At 40.1% G+C, this 22,500-nt stretch overlaps 4 protein-coding genes across 7 annotated transcripts in view; 3 read left to right on the forward strand and 1 right to left on the reverse strand.

The window, feature by feature from the left end:
• Positions 1-22,500, forward strand: part of clstn2a (calsyntenin 2a) — a 1,097,509-nt gene that overhangs the window by 539,042 nt on the left and 535,967 nt on the right. The window lies entirely within an intron of this gene.
• LOC122362139 (NADH dehydrogenase [ubiquinone] 1 alpha subcomplex subunit 13-like) lies at positions 312-2,879 on the forward strand. Its single transcript, XM_043263442.1, has 6 exons — positions 312-467; positions 1,088-1,166; positions 1,285-1,356; positions 1,464-1,533; positions 2,014-2,123; positions 2,763-2,879. The coding sequence occupies exons 1-6, from the start codon at positions 374-376 to the stop codon at positions 2,770-2,772; spliced, it is 435 nt and encodes a 144-aa protein (XP_043119377.1). The 5' UTR covers positions 312-373; the 3' UTR covers positions 2,773-2,879.
• On the forward strand, positions 3,485-12,556 carry LOC122362102 (yjeF N-terminal domain-containing 3-like). 2 transcript variants are annotated; one of them, XM_043263397.1, is made up of 6 exons: positions 3,485-4,295; positions 4,426-6,905; positions 10,053-10,163; positions 10,241-10,354; positions 10,888-11,038; positions 11,339-12,556. In XM_043263397.1, exons 2-6 carry the CDS (start codon positions 6,786-6,788, stop codon positions 11,533-11,535), a joined length of 693 nt encoding a protein of 230 aa, XP_043119332.1. In that variant the 5' UTR covers positions 3,485-4,295; positions 4,426-6,785; the 3' UTR covers positions 11,536-12,556. The 2 variants fall into 2 exon arrangements, with proteins under 2 accessions (XP_043119332.1, XP_043119323.1); XM_043263388.1 differs by having other exon boundaries at positions 6,797-6,905.
• cirbpa (cold inducible RNA binding protein a) lies at positions 14,938-20,554 on the reverse strand. 3 transcript variants are annotated; one of them, XR_006253062.1, is made up of 8 exons: positions 20,434-20,554; positions 19,734-19,839; positions 19,524-19,630; positions 18,903-19,044; positions 18,671-18,797; positions 17,982-18,037; positions 15,420-15,503; positions 14,938-15,335 (listed from the first exon to the last, which is right to left on the reverse strand). XR_006253062.1 is itself a non-coding variant. In XM_043263425.1 (7 exons), the coding sequence occupies exons 2-7, from the start codon at positions 19,831-19,833 to the stop codon at positions 17,204-17,206; spliced, it is 540 nt and encodes a 179-aa protein (XP_043119360.1). In that variant the 5' UTR covers positions 19,834-19,839; positions 20,434-20,554; the 3' UTR covers positions 16,895-17,203. The 3 variants fall into 3 exon arrangements, 2 of the variants coding, with proteins under 2 accessions (XP_043119360.1, XP_043119353.1); XM_043263425.1 differs by lacking the exons at positions 14,938-15,335; positions 15,420-15,503 and adding an exon at positions 16,895-17,211; XM_043263418.1 differs by lacking the exons at positions 14,938-15,335; positions 15,420-15,503 and adding an exon at positions 16,895-17,601.

Here is a 22,500-nt window from a genome sequence, read left to right on the forward strand (position 1 = left end):
AATTCATTTACAACAAATGCATTTAATTGTTATTTTTGTCATGAAATTATGTACGACAAAGTGTTTGATGTTAGGCCTAAAGCCTAAATATGGGATAAATGATATTCCTTATAATATATTCCCAAATAAAAGTATTATTATTTTGATTATTATTTATCTTCGAAGTACATTTTACTACATCAGTTATATATGGAAATATATTTCTGTTAATAGTTTTTCAAATAATCTAAATATGACCTCAATCCGGAAAAGGCCTTTGATGTTGAACGCGTTGTTGTTTCGCCGCTGATCCGCTGGAGGCGCTGGAGAGCAGCGGGGGTCTGAGCGAGCCGCAGCCGAAGAAGACGCGAGCAGAGCGGGGCTCCACGGAACGATGGCGGCGTCCAAGGTGAAGCAGGACATGCCTCCCACCGGAGGATACGGTCCCATAGACTACAAGAGAAACCTGCCCCGACGAGGCCTGTCCGGTACGTGTCTACACACCGATCAGTACGGGACCGGCGACACTCACACACACACACACACACACACACACACACACACACACACAGGTCCGCTGGAGTCATATCAGCGAGGTTCTGCTTTAAATCATCGATTAAAGTCTACCTGACGGGTTTCTCAGCTCATCTGTGATTGATTGATGTTTAGTTTAAAGTCAGTCAGACTGAGAGAAACTTCCTCATAATATCACCCTGAATCACAAAGATCTCGTCAATATAGTTGAACATTGTGTGAAATCTGGGAATATTTCGAGATGTTAAAGTTGACTTTCACTGAGTAAGAGATTACAGTCTGCTTTAGTTTCTTTTAATTAAAGTAGAAGTGTTTCTGATGAAGTTGCTGCAAAACGATTAAAGTTTGTTTACATGCATTGAGTGCTGTTTATATGACAAATATTACACGAGTATGTGTACATAACTACACTTCTATATATTTAGATAAAATATACATATATTTCTCAACACGTTTTTACCTGTAATATATACATAATAAATATATACAACACACACACACACGCACAGAGACTCTCTCACACACACGCACACACACACGGAGGCTGTGATGAACGGAGTGTGTTGTTTCTCAGGGTACAGTATGTTCGCTCTCGGGGTCGGGGTCATGGTGTTTGGATACTGGAGGTTGTTTCGCTGGAACCGGGAGCGCAGGTGAGAGATCATCCCACGGGATCCTGTGAGTCCGGTCCCGGAGTCCTGACTCTTCTTCTCTTCTTCTCCTCCTCTTCCTCCTCCTTCTTCTTCTTCTCTTCTTCTCTTTCTCTGACAGGCGGCTGCACATCGAGGAGCTGGAGGCTCGCGTGGCTTTACTGCCGCTGTTTCAGGCCGAGCACGACCGCCAGTGAGACACCACACACACTTTACTTCTTGTTTTAGTCCTAGACGTAACGTTTTGATTCTGTGTTCTGCTGAAGATTCAGTTTTGATGAAGTCGTGTGTTTCTCACAGAATGCTGAGGATGCTGAGAGAGAACCTGGAGGAAGAGGCTGTGATCATGAAGGACGTTCCTGGATGGAAGGTTCTGTGTCTGTGTGTGTGTGTGTGTGTGTCTGTCTGTGTGTGTGTGTCTGTCTGTGTGTGTGTGTCTGTCTGTGTGTGTGTGTGTCTGTGTGTGTGTCTGTCTGTGTGTGTGTCTGTCTGTGTGTGTGTGTGTCTGTGTGTGTGTGTGTGTGTGTGTCTGTCTGTGTGTGTGTGTCTGTCTGTGTGTGTCTGTGTGTGTGTGTCTGTGTCTGTGTGTGTCTGTCTGTGTGTGTGTGTGTCTGTGTCTGTGTGTGTCTGTGTCTGTGTGTGTCTGTGTCTGTGTGTGTCTGTGTCTGTGTGTGTCTGTGTCTGTGTGTGTGTGTGTCTGTCTGTGTGTGTGTGTGAGTGTGTGTGTCTGTGTCTGTGTCTGTGTGTGTGTGTGTGTGTGTGTGTGTGTGTGTGAGAGAGTGTGTGTGTGTGTGTGTGTTCTCTCCAGTGTTCCTGTCTCTAGTGTGTGTGTGTGTGTGTGTGTTTTCAGGTCGGGGAGAGTGTGTTTCACACAGACCGGTGGGTGTCTCCTCTCATTGAGGAGTTGTTTAATCTTCGTCCTCGTGAGAAGTTGCTGCGGCAGAAGTTCAGCATGTTGTGGTACGTCTAGAGCTGCTGGTGTTTCCTTCATTCAGGTTCTGCTTAAAGCAGCTTCGAGGAGCAGGTCTTCTAACTGAGCTTTAGACACGGTATACACCGTCTCTCCACGGATGTCTAGACAATATCTGAGATATAACTCTTAGAGAATCAGGAATCCGAGGGAGAAGAAAATCTAAACATTGAGAAAATTTAAGTTGTTCAAATGAAGTTCTTAGCAATCAATATTACTAATCAGAAATGAAGTTTTGATATATTTATGGTAGAAAATGTACAAAATATCTTTCTTTACTTAATGTCCTAATATTTTTGCCATAAATGCATGGTTTATTTCTAGGTTCTTATGAATGCTTCTGAGCTCCAGAATCATTTCTCTTTCTGTGAAACATTTATTAAGAGCTGAGCTTCAGGAGTCAAAGTCAAGTGAAAAATAGAGCTAAACACAAAATAAATTGAAGCTTTTTATTTTAAATGGAGGTTGTTTTCTGAAAAAACAAAGTCTGATGGAATCGAATGGAATGATTCAGTGACTCGTTCGTTTCTGAATGAATCTCTTGAACAAATGTTTCAAAGACAAAATCATTTTCAACGGCTCCTTCTCACACAGATATTAATCTGATTGTTCTTTGTTCTCACTCCTAGGTCCTCGTGACTCCAGCTATCCCAGAATCCTCCTCTGCTGTGTTTCCAGCTTTAGAGACGTGTTGCTCTGTGAACGCTGTAAATGTTTCTTTATTAAATGTGTTTTCTTTCCTCTCAGACGCTCTCGTGTCTTGTTTCTCTCTGAACCTGATGCTTTTATTCTCTGGTAGGAAAACCAAAGCTGTTCTGTCCGTCCTCGATACGACCAGCTTTTGTTTATTTCACATGAAGTTTTGATATCTGTCCACAAACATCACTGATGTGTTTCAACACACTTTATACGGTGAGAAGTATTATAGATGGGTATGATTCTGAGACCATCTTTAACCATGATGAGGATGAACAGACAGATTATCATTAAAACCAAATAAATTATATATATATATATATATATATATATATATATATATATATATATATATATATATATATATATATATATATATATATTTTTTTTTAAATATATATAAAATATAATATATATAAAATATATATATATATATATATATATATATATATATTTATATATATATTTTTTTAAATATATATAAAATATAATATATATAAAATATATATATATATATATATATATATATATATATATATATATATATATATATATATATTGAGTAACTAAAGATGAAAACTAGAACTAAATGACTAAATCTTTTAAAACTTTGAATGTAGTTAAAAATACGTTCTCAATCTATAATAAGACCTCACAGGAATTAGTGAACAGTTTCAAATGCATTTAACATTTTTTATTTGTCCTGACATGAATGTTTTTCATCAATGAAATGATCGACGTGAGAAACTGTATGTAAAGAACCGAGAGGATGGAGGCTTTACAGGAGTCGAATTATTTCTTAGGATCTATGGAAAGATTTCATTGTTGGCAGAAATAGGTACAAAAAGATATTCCTTAAATCTCTGTATGTTTGCAAGTAGTTTTAAAAATCAGTTCTGCTCCGTTTCTGTTATAAACATCTAATAACCACTAAAACCCAGACTAAAATAAGACACGTTAAAGTTTTTATCATTGTTTAGACTAAATGAAAAAGAGATGTTTTCGTGGCAGCTAGCTGAAATAAAAGTTTCAATTCAGTTGTTTAAAAATGTCAATCTTATTTCAGATAAATACCAATTAAACACAAAAAAAGACATTTAAAATTAAATGTAAAACTAATTCAAAATACTCCTGTCTTCTTCACAACAGAAACATTGTTCAGGATTTAATAATCATATGTTCTCGTCTGCATGAAGGGCACCTGAATACACAGAGTATTATTATAATTCACACAGAGCTGAGACTCTCATCAGTTCAGTGTGAGGCAGCCTCTCAGCCAATCAGGGGCCTCCTCCCGCTCCTGCCGCGCTGTGATTGGCTGACAGACCCTCCCGTCCGCGGCAGCTTCTTCAGATCGAGACGGAGTCGGACTGGAAGGAGCCAGAAAACAAACTCTTCATCGTCTTCAGATCAGTGAAGATGAACAGCAGGAGTCAGGAGTGTGTGCACGAGCTCAGATACCTCAGGTAACACACACACACACACACACACACACACACACACTGAGTGAATGCTTTTTATTTCCGTTCAGCTCTGCTTGTGTGTTCTGACTCAAACTCTTTAATGCAGAACTGCTTTATTTTCTTCTTTTATCAGCTGGTTTAAGTTCAGACACGCCGGATGTGGCTTCTCTGGTGGATTTATCTTCTTTATTCCTGACAACCTCTTGTTACTAAAGTACTAAAGTTCTGCTAACTGTGTTTCGGTTCTTCAGAGTTTCATTAAAATGTTTTCTAGGTCTATTTCTGGACGTATCTCTTCACTATGTGTGCTGCTGAGAATCAAAGACGAGACATGATGTCTATAAAAGCAATAGTTCAGTTCAACATGAATGAGTTTGTTTCGTCATCAGGTCAGGAGAAATGTGTTTCTTCATCAGTGTCTCAGTAATGGAAGTGAATGGGTGCCGTCAGAACCAGAGAAAAACATCAGAATAATCCCCAGCGCTCCGGTCCATCAGTGAATATCAGGAGAAGATCAAACTAATCCAGCCTTAAGATGATTTTAATGTCTAAATTATGAGTCCATAAACTCTTAATAAGAACATAATAAGAGTTCTTATGGATAATGGACTTGTATTTTAGTTAAAGCGCTCATCCTGACGGCACCCATTCACTGCAGAGCATCAGGTTCATCTGAACTGTTGTTTTCAGCTGCAGGAGGTGGATGTGTTGTTCTCATTTAGACGGGTGTCTCTGGGTGCGTCGGTTTCGTGTTAAAATAGACCAGAGTTGTCTTTATTCAGACCTTCTACAAATACACTCACGTCCAGCCAGATCTGAACCGTCTCCTGAAGCAGCAGATGTTCTTCAGAGCAGGAGGCTGAAGATGAGCTGATCTCCTGCTGATCCATCAAACATGCATTAGAGAGATCACATCTGGACAGTTATGCTAAAAAATTTATCAAATCAAATATACTTTTGATTATATATTTGAATATGTATAACGATTGGGCAAAAATACACACACATATATATACAACAGAAAATGGGCAAAAATGAGTTGATAGAAGATCTAGAACTTCTCCGCTGTATCTGTAGCTACAGACAACAATACACTGTGAGTCAAATCATACATTTCTCTTTTATTCCAGAAATCATTAGGATATTAAGATCTTGTTCAGTAAAGATATTTTGTACATTTCCTACCATAGTTGAATCAAATATTTGTTCTTGATTAGAAATATGCATAGCTAACCACTTCATTTGGACAACTTTACACATTAGATGCTAGATTTTTAAATACTTATATCTCAGCCCACACACACGTGTGTATTCTAGATCTTCTATCATTTTAACAACAAGATACAAAATACCGAAAGATAAAAAATCAAATCAAATAACCGTGTTTGTAGTCATTATTATAGAAAAACACCTACAACCTGTATTGTGTTATTATGCAGTTCATTCTCTGTATTCCAGCTCACATGATGCTCTGTGTGAGGAACAGACTGGATATTAAATGATTAATTGTTTGAGTTTCGTATGACGTGATGTGTGTCTGTTCATCTCACGAGCGTCTGAGGGTGACCTCATTTCAAGGCTGGTCGTGATGTCTTTTTTTGATGCTGTGAAGCTGGAGGATCTGAATCTGGATCAGGATCTCAGGATGATGAGTCCGAGCCGTGTTTCTTGATGATGTATGATCTCCTGCGTGCAATGATGTGTTGTTCGATCGATTCTCAGCGTGACTTCAGGAACTGTGAAGACACTATCGATCCCAATCACGGAAGGTCAGAGTCTTACGTTCCTCAGGAGTCCTGGAACACACTCCAGAAATCAGCACAAATACCTGGAGGTTCTTACTGGAGATGCACAAATAGATTCAATTCAATGCTAAAGACAAGGAAGATATCTGTGAAAGGGGTCACAAAAAATCAACTTCGTTCAAAGGCCTTTTTCTCCTCACCCCAGCACAGATATTTGTTTTTGGTTCAAGCATAAACCATGATCTTGTCATTGTGCTTTTCCAGTAAATGTATCTGGATTCAAGACTCCTTAAAGGTTTGTACTAGAAAACAAGACAGAAATGCTTGTTTATAAAATCACTGAACTTTATGATTGCACTGTAAAATATTATTTTCTTAGTATCTTGAGTATTTTCTAATATAAATATCTACACATTCTTGAATCATTTGCGTGACAAGATATTAAGTCTTGTTTTTAAAAGCAAATTATACAAATTTTGTTTGTTTTTGCATAAATCAAGCAAAAATATCTTAATTCAAAGGTTAAACAAATTTTTTTGGCCCCATAAACAGATGTTTTTGCTTGTTTTAAGCAAAACAAAAATCAGAAAACAAGACAAAAACACTAAGGAAGATGATTTGCAGTGTGTCAGTGTTTCTAGAGTCTCTGGTTAATATCTGTGTGTTTTCACAGTCATGTTTAACAAGGTTTTTCTAAATTGTCTTGGTTCTGATCATATTTTTAGAGTTCATCTCAACTCATGTATTTATGTTTTGCAGTAAAGAGGAGGCAGTTGCCATGGAGACAGAGTTGCTAAGGGATTATGGTTTCAGACGGCAACAGCTGACAGAGATGCTGGGACACGCGTGTGCGACCGCCATCGCAAAGGTGCCCCTTCTTTAGTGATTCATAATCCATAATTCATTCAGTCCAGGACTGAACACAGAATCTTTACCATTCAGACTTGCCAGACATAAAATTTAGATATATATTATAATTTAAGATTGCAAGATATAGAAGTCTACAAGACAACTACAAGTCAGACCATTCAAAAGTGTGAAATAGGAAGAAATATGAGACATGTAATTAACAAGTGCAAAATATATAATTCAGAAGTGCAAGATATATATTTTGGCAGTTCTGTGTTTTGAATTGTGAGAAATAGCCAGATTGAGATTCCCAGTGTGGTGTAGTGATGGGTTTGTGCTGGTCAGTGTAACGTAGTGATGGGTTTGTGCTGGTCAGTGTAGTGTAGTGATGGGTTTGTGCTGGTCAGTGAAACGCAGTGATGGGTTTGTGCTGGTCAGTGCAATGTAGTGATGGGTTTGTGCTTTTCAGTGTAGTGTTTGTGATGGTTTTGTGCTGGTCAGTGTAACGTAGTGATGGGTTTGTGCTGGTCAGTGTGGCGTGGTGATGGGTTTGTACTGGTCAGTGTAACGTAGTAATGGGTTTGTGCTGAACAGTGTAACGTAGTGATGGGTTTGTGCTGGGCAGTGCAATGTAGTGATGGGTTTGTGCTGGTCAGTGTGGTGTGGTGATGGGTTTGTACTGGTCAGTGTAACGTGGTGATGGGCTTGTGCTGGTCAGTGTAGTGTAGTGATGGGTTTGTGCTGGTCAGTGAAACGCAGTGATGGGTTTGTGCTGGTCAGTGCAATGTAGTGATGGGTTTGTGCTTTTCAGTGTAGTGTTTGTGATGGTTTTGTGCTGGTCAGTGTAACGTAGTGATGGGTTTGTGCTGGTCAGTGTGGCGTGGTGATGGGTTTGTACTGGTCAGTGTAACGTAGTAATGGGTTTGTGCTGAACAGTGTAACGTAGTGATGGGTTTGTGCTGGGCAGTGCAATGTAGTGATGGGTTTGTGCTGGTCAGTGTAGTGTAGTGATGGGTTTGTGTTGGTCAGTGAAACGCAGTGATGATGGGTTTGTGCTGGTCAGTGCAATGTAGTGATGGGTTTGTGCTTTTCAGTGTGGTGTTTGTGATGGTTTTGTGCTGGTCAGTGTAACGTAGTGATGGGTTTGTGCTGGTCAGTGTGGCGTGGTGATGGGTTTGTACTGGTCAGTGTAACGTAGTAATGGGTTTGTGCTGAACAGTGTAACGTAGTGATGGGTTTGTGCTGGGCAGTGCAATGTAGTGATGGGTTTGTGCTGGTCAGTGTAACGAAGTGATGGGTTTGTGCTGGACAGTGTAACGTAGTGATGGGTTTGTGCTGGTCAGTGTGGTGTAGTGATGGGTTTGTGCTGGTCAGTGTAACGAAGTGATGGGTTTGTGCTGGACAGTGTAACGTAGTGATGGGTTTGTGCTGGTCAGTGTGGTGTAGTGATGGGTTTGTGCTGGACAGTGTAGTGTAGTGATGGGTTTGTGCTTTTCAGTGTAGTGTTTGTGATGGGTTTGTGCTGATCAGTGTAACGTAGTGATGGGTTTGTGTTGGTCAGTGAAACATAGTGATGGGTTTGTGCTGGTCAGTGTGGTGTAGTGATGGGTTTGTGCTGGTCAGTGAAACATAGTGATGGGTTTGTGCTGGTCAGTGTGGTGTAGTGATGGGTTTGTGCTGGTCAGTGCAATGTAGTGATGGGTTTGTGCTTTTCAGTGTAGTGTTTGTGATGGTTTTGTGCTGGTCAGTGTAACGTAGTGATGGGTTTGTGCTGGTCAGTGTGGCGTGGTGATGGGTTTGTACTGGTCAGTGTAACGTAGTAATGGGTTTGTGCTGAACAGTGTAACGTAGTGATGGGTTTGTGCTGGGCAGTGCAATGTAGTGATGGGTTTGTGCTGGTCAGTGTGGTGTGGTGATGGGTTTGTACTGGTCAGTGTAACGTAGTGATGGGCTTGTGCTGGTCAGTGTAGTGTAGTGATGGGTTTGTGCTGGTCAGTGAAACGCAGTGATGGGTTTGTGCTGGTCAGTGCAATGTAGTGATGGGTTTGTGCTTTTCAGTGTAGTGTTTGTGATGGTTTTGTGCTGGTCAGTGTAACGTAGTGATGGGTTTGTGCTGGTCAGTGTGGCGTGGTGATGGGTTTGTACTGGTCAGTGTAACGTAGTAATGGGTTTGTGCTGAACAGTGTAACGTAGTGATGGGTTTGTGCTGGGCAGTGCAATGTAGTGATGGGTTTGTGCTGGTCAGTGTAGTGTAGTGATGGGTTTGTGCTGGGCAGTGCAATGTAGTGATGGGTTTGTGCTGGTCAGTGTAGTGTAGTGATGGGTTTGTGCTGGTCAGTGAAACGCAGTGATGGGTTTGTGCTGGTCAGTGCAATGTAGTGATGGGTTTGTGCTTTTCAGTGTAGTGTTTGTGATGGTTTTGTGCTGGTCAGTGTAACGTAGTGATGGGTTTGTGCTGGTCAGTGTGGCGTGGTGATGGGTTTGTACTGGTCAGTGTAACGTAGTAATGGGTTTGTGCTGAACAGTGTAACGTAGTGATGGGTTTGTGCTGGGCAGTGCAATGTAGTGATGGGTTTGTGCTGGTCAGTGTAACGAAGTGATGGGTTTGTGCTGGACAGTGTAACGTAGTGATGGGTTTGTGCTGGTCAGTGTGGTGTAGTGATGGGTTTGTGCTGGACAGTGTAGTGTAGTGATGGGTTTGTGCTTTTCAGTGTAGTGTTTGTGATGGGTTTGTGCTGATCAGTGTAACGTAGTGATGGGTTTGTGTTGGTCAGTGAAACATAGTGATGGGTTTGTGCTGGTCAGTGTGGTGTAGTGATGGGTTTGTGCTGGTCAATGAAACATAGTGATGGGTTTGTGCTGGTCAGTGTGGTGTAGTGATGGGTTTGTGCTGGTCAGTGTAGTGATGCTGGTCAATGTAGTGTAGTGATGGGTTTGTGCTGGTTAGTGTGGGTTTGTGCTTTTCAGTGTAGTGTTTGTGATGGGTTTGTGCTGGTCAGTGTAGTGATGCTGGTCAATGTAGTGTAGTGATGGGTTTGTGCTAGTCAGTGTAACGTAGTGATGAGTTTGTGCTGGTTACTGTAGTGATGCTGGTCAGTGTAGTGTAGTGATGGGTTGTGCTGGTCAGTGTAGTGTAGTGATTGTGATGTCTCTGTTGTTTCTGCAGGTGTTTCCGCTAGAGTCTCTGGAGAAGCGTCAGCCAACGATTCTGGTGCTCTGTGGTCCAGATCAGAACGGCTGTGTGGGTCTGGCCTGTGCTCGTCACCTGCGTGTGTTTGTGAGTGAATTTCTCTGGTGTGTGTGAACACAACACAGGGATCTCTTGAGACTGATGAGTGTGTGTGTGTGTGACAGGAATACATCCCCACTGTCTTCATCCCCAAGCGCTCCTCAGATGCTCTTCATCAGGATCTCATTCTTCAGTGTGAGCGGATGGACCTGCCGTTCCTGTCCTACCTGCCCACTGAGGTCAGCAAACCCTGACTCTGACCGGGAGCTAAATCAACTTCACTGCAGGACGAACTCTGAGTTTAAAAGATGTCTACAGAGCCCTGAGCTATTTCAGAAATTTCTTTGTCAACTTTGTTTTCAGAGATTCTTTAAATTTGTTCATAATGTTAACTACTTAAGAGTTGTGCTTGTTAGATTTTACTTTTAATCTAAAACAGTGAAAATATCAAAGTCATAAATCTAAACAAATTCTGTTGATAACACAGTGAGCATTCCATAAAATATTTGATTGCTTGCAGTCCCAAAGGTTTCCACTAGATGACATTAAAAGTGCAGTAAAATATACTTTTTATTTTAGTACACTTCTATAGTACAGCTCTATTTTTGTGCTTAGAACATTTCAGACAAGGGTTAAAAGCATAATAATAAACAAATTTTGCATTTTCCAAAATGCATTGATTCAATCTTAATGGATAATGGCAGCAGAACTGAAGCAGTGAAGTCAGGTGAACAAATAAGTCAATGATGGTTTTCTGGTTTTCCTGGTGAAGGTGCAGCTGATCAACGATGCGTATAACCTGGTTGTGGACGCGGTTCTGGGTCCAGAAACTGATTTGGCGTCAGTCGGAGAGCCGTTTACCGGAGTCCTGCAGACACTACGAGGACTCAGAGTGCCCATCGTCAGCCTGGATATCCCGTCAGGTACTGAGCTTCATGACTGTTGACAATCCACAGCAGGGCCTGTATTCACAAACCTACTCCTGCTTTGATGGGAGTAAAATACTGTATGAGGTCATTTTCATTTTGGGTGAACTATTCCTTTAATGAGATTAAGGGTCATTTACAAGTCAGACAGATGAAATTATTCAGATTTCACGTCTGAAAGAAAAGCGTATGTTCATTCTATGAATTGTAGGTATGCATATTAGAGAGCTGATGGTAATGTTTTCTGAGCAGTATGTTATAAAGGAGTCCTTCAGTCTGCTGATGTGTGTGATGCAGGCTGGGACACAGACGAGTCCAGCTCAGACCGGATCAGTCCTGCTCTTCTGGTTTCTCTGATGACCCCAAAGCAATGCGCCCTGAGATTCTCCGGGTCACACTTCCTGGCCGGACGCTTCCTGCCCTTTGACCTTCAGAGGAAGTACAAGCTGAACCTGCCCAAGTTCCCCGGGACAGACGCTGTGGTCCAGCTGTGATCCGCTCCATCAATGTCTTACGGCTCGTTTCCACTGAGCGGTACGGTACGCAACGCAATTATGTCCATTTCCATTGTGAATGGTACTAAAATATATAAAATAGAAAACCGTACTGTACCAATTTTTTGGTACCCTTCCATAAGGGGCACAGCACAGCACAGCACAGCCTAGCACAGCAAAGCTAAACTCACTGCAGAACCTGATTTTTTCACTTTTGCGCGATACAAAGGCATCCCCTTCACTTGTTCTCTGTCCGTGAGTTCATTTACGTTGGCTTATTTACACAAAAATATAACAGAAAAATATAATATTTTCACATAATTGTTTCTCAAGATGTGTTCTTTTTGACTTGTAAACTTCCTTGGCCAAAAACTCGTTAAATTTCAAAATCTTACTATTATTGCGTCATGACGTATAGGTTGAAGAGTTTTAAAACTATGCTGATTTCGTAGCTCCAGGCGGTCACCTCAGCTCAGTGTTTATGTAATTTTTTCTAACACAAAGTTATACCTTTGTATATTTATTTTGAACTTGTTATCGTTGATCTCACACACATCTATCAAGTAAAGGTACCGATGGCAGTGGAAACCCAAGGGAGGTCTGTACTGTACGGCTCAGTGGAAACGAGTAAGACACACGCTCGTCTGGTGTTCAAGGATTATTCAATTCCAAAATATAAATTCTGTCTTCATTTACTCGCTCTCTGCTTGTTCCAAATCAATATGAGTTTCTTTCCTCTGTTGAACACAAAGATGTTTTTTTGAATAATGCTGGTATCCAAACAGTAGATGAGAACCATTGATATCCAGTCATTTTTTCCTACTGGTCAGAGCCAATTTATTTATTTAGCACTTAACACCATTCTGATTACAGTATTAGACAGAAAAATAGTGTCAATAAGATGCCATTCTTTTTACGATGTCACAAGTACATAGTATTTTAGGAGTAGTGTTCCCAGTTCTAGCGGATCTAATTAATGCAGCCTAAAAATCCTTTAACGGATTTGAATAATAAAAGTGTGTTATGTGTAGGCTAGGTTAAAAAGATGTGTCTTTAATCTAGATTTAAACTGGCAGAGTGTGTCTGCTTCCTGAACAGAGTTAGGGAGATTGTTCCAGAGTTTAGGTGCTAGATAGGAAAAGGATTTTGATATTCTAGGTATTATCAAATGGCCAGAGTTTTGAGAACGCAACAGGCATGCAGGACTATAATGTGATAAGAGCTCGCTTAAGTATTGAGGAGCTAAGCCATTCAGGGCTTTATAGGTAATTAATACGATTTTAAAATCTATCCGATGTTTGATAGGGAGCCAGTGCAGTGTTGACAGAACCGGGCTAATATGATCATACTTCCTAGTTCTAGTAAGGACTCTGGCTGCTGTGTTTTGGACTAGATGAAGTTTGTTTATTAAGCGTGCAGAACAACCACCCAATAAAGCATTACAATAATCTAACCTCGAGGTCATAAACGCATGAATTAATATTTCTGCATTAGAGGTTGAAAGCATAGGTCGTAATTTAGATATATCTGATGATGAAGAACTAACAGAGCAGCCATCAAGTGATAGGCTGTGTTGTAGATTATTATATGTGGAGTTTTTAGGTCCAACTAGGTCCTCTGTTTTTTCAGAATTTAGCATTAGGAAGTTACTCATCATACAGTTTTTTATATCGACTATGCATTCTGTTAGATTCTCAGTTTGGTGTGTATCAGAAATATAGAGCTGAGTATCATCAGCATAGCAGTGAAAGCTAACACCATGACTCCTGATAATATCTCCCAGAGGTAACATGTACAGGTTGAAGAGTAACGGTCCTAGCACTGAGCCTTGAGGAACTCCATATTTCACTTGTGATTGATATGATACCTCCTCATTTAATGCCACAAACTGATAGCGGTCAGATAGATATGATTTAAACCATGCTAAGGCACTTCCTCTAATATACTTGTTGCTGGTTTAGATGATTTAATTTAAGACAAGTTTGTACAAGTCTTCTTCTCCTATAATAATAAAAAAAATAATCAGATCTTGCAATTTTTAATGCTTTTCTGTATGACAGCATACTCTCCCGCCAGGCAATACGAAATACTTCTAATTTGGTTTTTCTCCACCTGCGCTCCATTTTCCGGGCTGCTCTCTTTAGGGTGCGTGTGTTGTCATTATACCATGGAGTCAGATTGTTTTCTTTTATCTTTTTTAAGTGCAAAGGAGCAACTGTATCTAAAGTGCTAGAAAAAAGAGAGTGCATAGTTTCTGTTACATCATCAAGTTTTTGCGTCGTATTGGATGAGCTAAGGAATTGAGATAAGTCAGGAAGGTTATTTAGAAAGCTTTCTTTTGTGGTGGAAGTGATGGTTCTACCATACTTGTAATAAGGTGCAGAGTTTACAGGTTTAACTATACAGAGTTCACACAAGACTAGATAGTGATCTGAAATATCTTCAACCATTTTAACATCCATTCCATGTGACAGTATTAGATCTAGAGTATGATTTCTACAATGAGTAGGTCCAGAGACGTGTTGTCTAACCCCAATGGAGTTTAAAATGTCTAAGAAAGCTGATCCTAATGAGTCTTTTTCATTATCAACATGGATATTAAAATCGCCAACAATTAAGACTTTATCTGCGGCCAGTACTAACTCAGTTAGAAAATCAGCAAATTCTTTGATGAAATCTGTGCTGTGCCCTGGTGGCCTGTATACAGTAGCCAGTACAAACATGACAGAAGATTTATCACTAGCACATGATTCTGTAGATAATGTTATATGCAGCACCAAAACTTCAAATGAGTTATACTTAAAGCCTGCCCTCTGAGAAGTACTAAGAATATTGTTATAAATTGTAGCAACACCTCCCCCTCTACCTTTTAAACGTGGCTCATTTTTATAGCAATAATTTTGGGGAGTAGATTCATTTAGTAATATATTCATCTGGTTTTAGCCAGGTTTCTGTCAAACAAAGCAAATCTGATCTTTGATCAAATCATATACATAAAGTGCTTTTGTGGAAAGTGATCTAATACTCAGCGAGCCAAGTTTTATCATTTGCTTCTTTGTATTATAGGTAGTTTTTATTTGTTGAACAGAAATTAAATTATTGCTTTTGATTTGGTTTGGACGTTCTCTGTGTCTGTTCCCCCGAATTAGAATATGCAGTCGCTATAGTGTGATATCTAGGTGAAAGAGTCTCTATGTGCTGAGAATTAACTGCCTTCTGTGACGTGAGGCAGCTAGCAGACGGTCGGTTTAGCCGGTCTGTCTGCTTCCTGACCTGGGCACTAGTTGGTCATGTTGGAGAAATAGAATGGTATAAGAGTTTTGGTGCGATTTTGTGCCATTTTGAACAAAAGATTCAAAAGAGAGTTTCCTGATTTAAAATGGAGGCACACAAATGTGATCGTTCACATTTTAAGTAAAACTTTTAATCAAACAATAAGAATAAAAGCTTAGATCATTGAAACAATTTTATCATTTCGTAAATTATCATTTAATGCAGCTTTAAAATCAAACCTTGCATCTGTCAAAGAGTGTTTAATAAATTTTATTAAGATTCAAAAATACTGCAACAAATGCATTGTTCATTGTTTGTTGGTGTATAAGGTTATGATAACTAAACCTGTGCTCAGAAAAAAACTTGCTCTCCTGAGAACAGCACTTGCACATCATTGCTCTTTGGTTGGTTTTAATTGCATTTCTAAGTGGCTTTGGATAAAAGCATCTGCTAAATGACCATCTGATGCTCATGAACCTCCATCAATCACAGCAGGTCCTCGGTTTCATCTTCAGCACGTTGTTTATCTACACAGAAAACCAGATCAGATCACAAAACAGGTCAAGGCTTCCAATCTTGATCATTAGATGTTCAAATCAACGAAAACCAACCTCACGCTTTACGTTTAGAGGAACAAACACCGTTCATCGGACCTCTGCCTTCTTCAAACAAACACCAGACGAAGGGATCTCAACCTGAACAAAATCAGAGAGAGACATCACTAAACATTAAACCCTCGCAAGCAGGAATCAGACATCAACACAGAACTAACTAGGCTTTGGTGAAAAGCACAACTAATCTGGCGTTTTCTCAAATTGAACTACATTTGTGAAAGTAAATGTGTTGGTGAGACACTGAAGGTTAATCAAAATTTAAGGTCTTTCTAGAATGGTTGGCAATGCATGGGGAGAAATGAGTTGGGATTTAACGTCCGTCAGCTGCAGATCTATGACTCCATGCAGGAGAGCGCTTAAGATCTGCGCTGTGCTCAGTGTCAGAGCAACAAATACTAAAAACTAAACTGAAGAAGTGAACAGGAGAGCAAAGTTTGGTTACCTCACGCACACAGGCTAACGAACAGAGCAGCCAGAGTCAGGATTCACTTCGGTAGATGCAACGCTTCAAGCTCCAAGGACGTGTTTGAGGAAACCCATCCAGAGCGCTTGGCTTCAATCAAGCATTGTTTGGGTGAAACACACTCAAGAACCCACTCTACTCAGCTAACTAGCAGCCCTGGTGAGGTTGTCCCCGCACCGTTAAACTGATCTTTATGAGCAGGCAGTCGTGCAACAATCAACACTAAGGTTTGAACTCCATTCAGTTAGCAAGGTGCAAAAACTTTTGTCACAAACCCAATTAGTATTCAAAGCCAAACACAAACTCTGTTCCTTTTGTAGCTTGATGCAAAATTCTGCTGTTAATTGAAGCACTTGCTTTTCTAAATTGACTAAAATATGCACGACTTTAAACCTCACTGGCAATAACATGCAGTGCTAAAAATCTCCATTCTTTAGTGACTTATAAAATGGTCAAGTACACATTTGGGTCAAACAGGAAACTAGAAAAAAAAAAAATTCAGACCCTTTTTGGGAGTTATTACAAATAAAAATCTAGAAAAAAACTGGACCCATGGGTTCCCACTGACTTCTGCTGTTTTTTTGTCTGTATAAAATGGAAGTCAAAGACTACTCTTCTCTATTCTTCAATCAGGTTGTGGATGCGATTCTTTATGATCAGCCCTTAAAAATAATTCTTTAAAGCCCGAGACCGAATTTCAGGTGTCCCAGATGAAAGACTGGCGTCTCGAAACAATCACTGATTTGATTCCAAAACGCCAATCTTTTTCCTGAGGAAGCTGAAAACGGAGCGCTGTGCGTCAGCCTCGTAATTATACCTGCAGCTAACGGGGAGAAATAAAAACCACGGCAGATAGAATGAGTACATGACTGAAGTAGATTACACTCTTAGCATGTTTCCTGATGACAGGATCATTTTGTAGTAAGATGTGATTCATGTGACCCCCCCCATCCCACACACCCCCCAATCTTGAAGATTTTTTTTGAAAGGCACAACAGAATTCAAAGCGTTTGAACAAATGGTTTCGTTTAATAGGCTCCATGAAGCCACAATTGAAAAGCAAAAAAAAAAAAAAATAAAAAAAACAAAATAGTGAGTCAAATTTTCATACAAAGGAAACAAGAGCACAAGGATTTCTTTCCCAGTTCTGAAGTGTACTGTTAACAATTTCTGGTTCTCTTTCAAGTAGATGATTGATAGATATATTAGTCAAGAGTCCATGGTTAAAATGCAGGATGCGAGGAGCAGCGATAGACAGACAGATACCTCAGCAAGGCTCAAGAACCGCAGCGCCAGTGCCGGCCGTCCACTGCGCAGCTCACCAGTCTGAAAGGAAGTGACTTTTTGGATACTGGACATGGACAAATCATTGGCTTACAGCTAACAGAAGAAGCCGTGCTCTTAATGACAGCGGCTGCGCATCAGTAACATAAACAGGAGAGCCGACGCTCTCTAGACTCCCCATAGAAGCACAGGTGAGCGCTAGCATGACAGCGAGGCTCGGCTGATGACTTAAAGGTTTCAAACGAGGCAGAAGAGGAACCCATCGACATTCATTCATTCACAGCCGGTGAACAGAAAGCGGCCTTTCCCTCAGAATACAAGAACAGAACAGAAACAGGGAGAACAGCTACAACAAATCCAAGAACAGATCCATGAGTCTTTAGAAACGCTCGGCCGCTGACGCGTCGGGTCTTGGGCTTTACTCGTGTACAGCTGAGGAGGAAGTATCACACATGAAGACACTCAAGCATCTCAACAGGTTTAAGACAGACAAGCCCTCACTAACCCACTAATCAAACATGAGATCGACCGGGCTGGAGCGTCCTGCGTTCGGCCTTTCGCCTCGCGAGTCACGACTATCCGCCCGATTCAGATCCGATTCTGTGACTTGAGCCGAATTACGGGACCGGAAACTTTAAACCCCGATCAAAAGCGGGCCGTTTCGGAGCATTTTTAGCTTTATTGTATGCATACAAAAAGTAGACGTTACGCTAACTCAGTTCTAGAAAAGCCTGTTTGACCGGCCTGCGGCGACACGAGCACAGCCGACATGCTTGTATGGGGACTTCAGAGCAGAGGGAACTAATACGTACCATAGCTATCGTAACCGTCTCTGTAAGAGCTGCCGCGATCGCCGTAACCAGAACTCCTGAAAGAACAAGAACAGCAGGTCAACGCCGTTACGTGACGGATTAATACACACAACTGAATGCATCTTTATTGGGCGGGTAACTTATAAATAAAGAGGGGAGAAAAGAAACCCGTTATTACTTGTATGCCTTGTCTATCAAGAACACAGAGTTCAAAATGTACTAAATGGTATGCGTTTAATCCCATGATAACATCTTGTATGGTTTATGATAAAATATTTGACTGAGCTGCAGCTATCAAAGTCTGGAATCAAGGAGTACACAAACCACTAAATTTAGAAAATACTTAAGTTGTGTAGAATAATTCTTAGCAATGCATATTACTAGTCATAAATTGAGAACTGATATTTACTAAATGCATATAACTTCAGTTATTATAATCTTGTTGTTTATGATCCATACGATGCATTCTCTTTATAGAAGTGAGCTCCAGGGACAAATCATTAAACTACAAGAGTTTGCATTTATAATTGAGAACTTATTACATGCATGTTAAAAGAACCCATAAACGAAGGAAGATTTAAGCACATTCCTCAAGTGTTCTGATGCATGCATAAATACAAGAGATGCGTCCTGTTTGCAGTATTTTAAGAGCAGACACTGATTTGCTGAATCTGCGCACACACACACACCTGTCTCTGTTGTATCCGCCGCCGCCTCCAGAGGAGTATCCTCCTCCTCCTCCGCTCTTGTATCCGCCGCCTCCGTAGCTCCGGTCACCTCCATAACTGCGGTCACCGCCGCCGTAGCCGCCTCCACCTTCAGAGAGAAAGACATCAGAACGCTGAGTTTGTCAACTAAACGCCAAACAGGGAAAAAGCCACCGAAGAAGATACACTGCTGACAGAGCAGCACCCCTCGAACCTCCTCTTCCTCGTCCTCCTCTGAAGAAGCCGCCGCCTCCACCTCCTCGTCCTCCACCTCCTCTGTAGGATCCTCCACCAGACCGTCCTCCGCCGCCGCCCTTCCCAGCCTCATCCACCCGGATCGTCCGGCCGTCCACAGACTACAGGAAGCAACCGGTGGAAGTTAAACCAGTGGCCAATTTAAAAGATGCAAGGGTTTGATTGGATTGAAAATATTAACTTTCGGTAGAGACATCTTTCTGGGTGTTACACCAGAGCGGTCACTACCATAACAGCATAACTAAAACGTTATTTCTGGCATTTTTAAAAATGCAACATTAGGATCAGAACTGAAGCTAATCAAAGTATACTAAATTATTAAACTGACATTAATTTTAATATGCAGTGTCAACTTTTTGCCTTAAAACAGTTCAACAAGTGCTAGTACACTTGAAATTATTAATTTAACCGATTCATATTATATTTTCAGGAAGTTGTATGCATATGAACTAGAAATGTCTACCTTGAATACATTAGTTTGCATACATAATTTGAGACCACTTTTAATATCGGGATTACTGCAATATTAATTTCGTAGCACTTAATGTAAACCAGTTCCCATCCCCCAAATTTAACACACCTTTCCATTCATTCCTTCAAGCGCGTCCTTCGCATCGTCTGGGTTCTCAAAGGTCACGAAACCGAATCCTCTGGATCTGTTGGTTTCTCTGTTTCTGGCCACATGAACTGAAAACAGACACATTATGAGCGACTTATGCAAATCTCGGTCACCTCCGGAACCAATCGGAAGCAGCGCGGCAGCAGAGCGCGTCAGGGATTGGCTACTCACCGTTGGTGATGACGCCATATTTGGAGAAGGCGTCCTCTAGCGACTGTTCGGTGGTATCGAAGCTCAGGCCGCCGACAAACAGCTTTCCTTCGTCAGACATTCTGAGCTGAAACGAGCGGATCAATAAAGAGTCACAAAGCAGCTCAAAACGGCTCTTATACCGATCCGATGAACGCGGTTCGGATTCATAGAAAAAAAGCGATAAAAATGCATAACGCGAATAATACATTTAACCAATAATTGTGTTTTTTAATTAACGTTAACGTGCTATTTTAAACGTTTGTGGTGTTTTTGGTTCATTCTAGCTCGACATGTGGGTCACTGCGCGCCAAGCTCTAAACTAGGTCAAACAATAGACTCCATACAAACACACGAATGACCGAATAAAAGCACTAAAACCCGCCGATCTCGGTCCAGCCGCCGTCGAATACACGTTATAAGACACAAACACACGGTCACCGATAGCTAAAGCGCAGATTAATCGACTAAACGTTAGTAAAAGCGGCCGATGTGAGGCGAGGATGATGAGGAGCCCAACGAGGCGTCGCCATTTTAAGCAGCGCGCGAATCACGAAGGACAAAACACGAGGTAAAGCGATCGATCGCGCTGCTAAACGAGCCGCGTTTACATGTAGCGGAAGCACGCGTCGAATAAAGCAAACGAGCGCCGGTCGAAAAAAAGAAAGAAAAAGGTAGGTACCTGTAATTTCGCAGTAGCGGGTGAAATGATGTGCGTCTCTAACGCCTTCTGAACTCCAGAGACGCAGAGTGACGCAGTGCTCCGCTTATAAAGTACCGCGCTCGGGGGCGGGGCTTCAACTCACGTTCGTTTACGTACGCGCGGAGAGAGAGAGAGCGCGCGAGGCTCGCTTTGAATTATTTCTTCTTTGTTCACGCAGCGGCCAGAGCTTTAGAAATACTGCACAGATCCTGGCAATAAAGCTCACTTGAACTGAATTGAGACTTTTACACTTCTGCATTTTAGCTTTTCCAAAACACAAACGAACAAAAACGAACAAAAAACACTATTTTATTTGCGTTTAAGGGCCTCAACCCTCCCCCAAAACCTCAAACAATACATAGCTGATACCTAAAACACACAACTAAATAATAATAATAACCTACACACAAAAACTATTTTACCAATTAAAAATCACATTTCCAAACTCATTCTGTGTCAACATTAAGTTTGAGATCTTTTTAAGTCGTTCTCTTTAGTGTTTAACTAATATATTCAATGCATAAACTAGCAAAAGAAGAACAATAGAGATACAAGTTCTACTGAGATATTAAGGTTTTAATTAACTGTTCACACACACACACACACACACACACACATTTAATAAAGGATCAAATGCATAGATATGAAGGAAATATTATTAACAATATAATAATGTTAAAGCATTCAGAATTTGAACAGAACAGTTGAAGTGATAAAGAAACATTACCTCCTGTGTTTCTTGAATGTATTATTATTTATAAACAAGAAAGGATCAAAATGATAGAAGAAATGATGGAAATATTTAAATTAGGCTTCAATAAAAATTATTATTAGGTTTTAATAAAATGGTCGACTGAAATAAAAATGAAGATTTATTTGCTGGTGGAAGAAGAAGAAGAAGAAGAAGAGACTAAATCAATCAGACAGGATTTTCTAAAAGAAGTATATCAAATAATTATGTAATAATAAAATAATATTCAAAGCACAGTTAGGAAGAGAACGATCATCAGACACTTCATTTAATAATCAACACACACAGATTATATTCATATTAAAATCAAACAGAATCTATCATAAAGGATATTCTGAATTAATATAATTATTCAAAACATATAAATTAAACTTGAAAAATGATGTTTGGAGCAGCGTTGAGGAACATTTGCAGAGTTTTCTGAAAGAAACAGGTCTTTTGAAGCAAAAAGGTTTTATTTTATTATACTTTATGTACGTTGTGTTTATTGTTTTAATTTTTCCTCCTTGCCAAACTCCTGATCTTCTCTCCGGTCCAGCAGATGGAGGTAAAGAACATTAGAGATGGTTTGAAAAACAGCAAAAACAAAGAAGAAGAAAAAGAAGCAGAAGATGAAGAGACTGCTTTCACTCCGATCAGAGAAAGAGAGAGACAGCTTCTTCAGTTCTTCACAAAATACCACAAATATTAAACCTTAAGAAACCACTACTATCCTAAAGAACCTAAATATTTCCTCAATTATTTCATAACTGCTCCTGAACTGAACATCTGTCCAAAAACCAGGAAATTTAAGTCTAAAGGGATGATTAAATAAATAGAGAATCTCCACTGTTTATCCTGAGAGTGTGTGTGAGTACAGATCACTCCTTACTACTAACTTACTACTAACTCCTACTTATTACTAACTTACTACTAACTTACTACTAACTCCTACTTACTACTAACTTACTACTAACTCCTACTTATTACTTACTTACTACTAACTTACTACTAACTTACTACTAACTCCTACTTATTACTAACTTACTACTAACTTACTACTAACTCCTACTTACTACTAACTTACTACTAACTCCTACTTACTACTAACTTACTACTAACTCCTACTTATTACTTACTTACTACTAACTTACTACTAACTTACTACTAACTTACTACTTACTACTAACTTACTACTAACTCCTACTTATTACTAACTTACTACTAACTTACTACTAACTTACTACTTACTACTAACTTACTACTAACTCCTACTTATTACTAACTTACTACTAATTTACTACTAACTCCTACTT

Source organism: Puntigrus tetrazona, chromosome 2 (assembly GCF_018831695.1).
Source record: "Puntigrus tetrazona isolate hp1 chromosome 2, ASM1883169v1, whole genome shotgun sequence".
Lineage (NCBI taxonomy): Eukaryota > Metazoa > Chordata > Actinopteri > Cypriniformes > Cyprinidae > Puntigrus > Puntigrus tetrazona.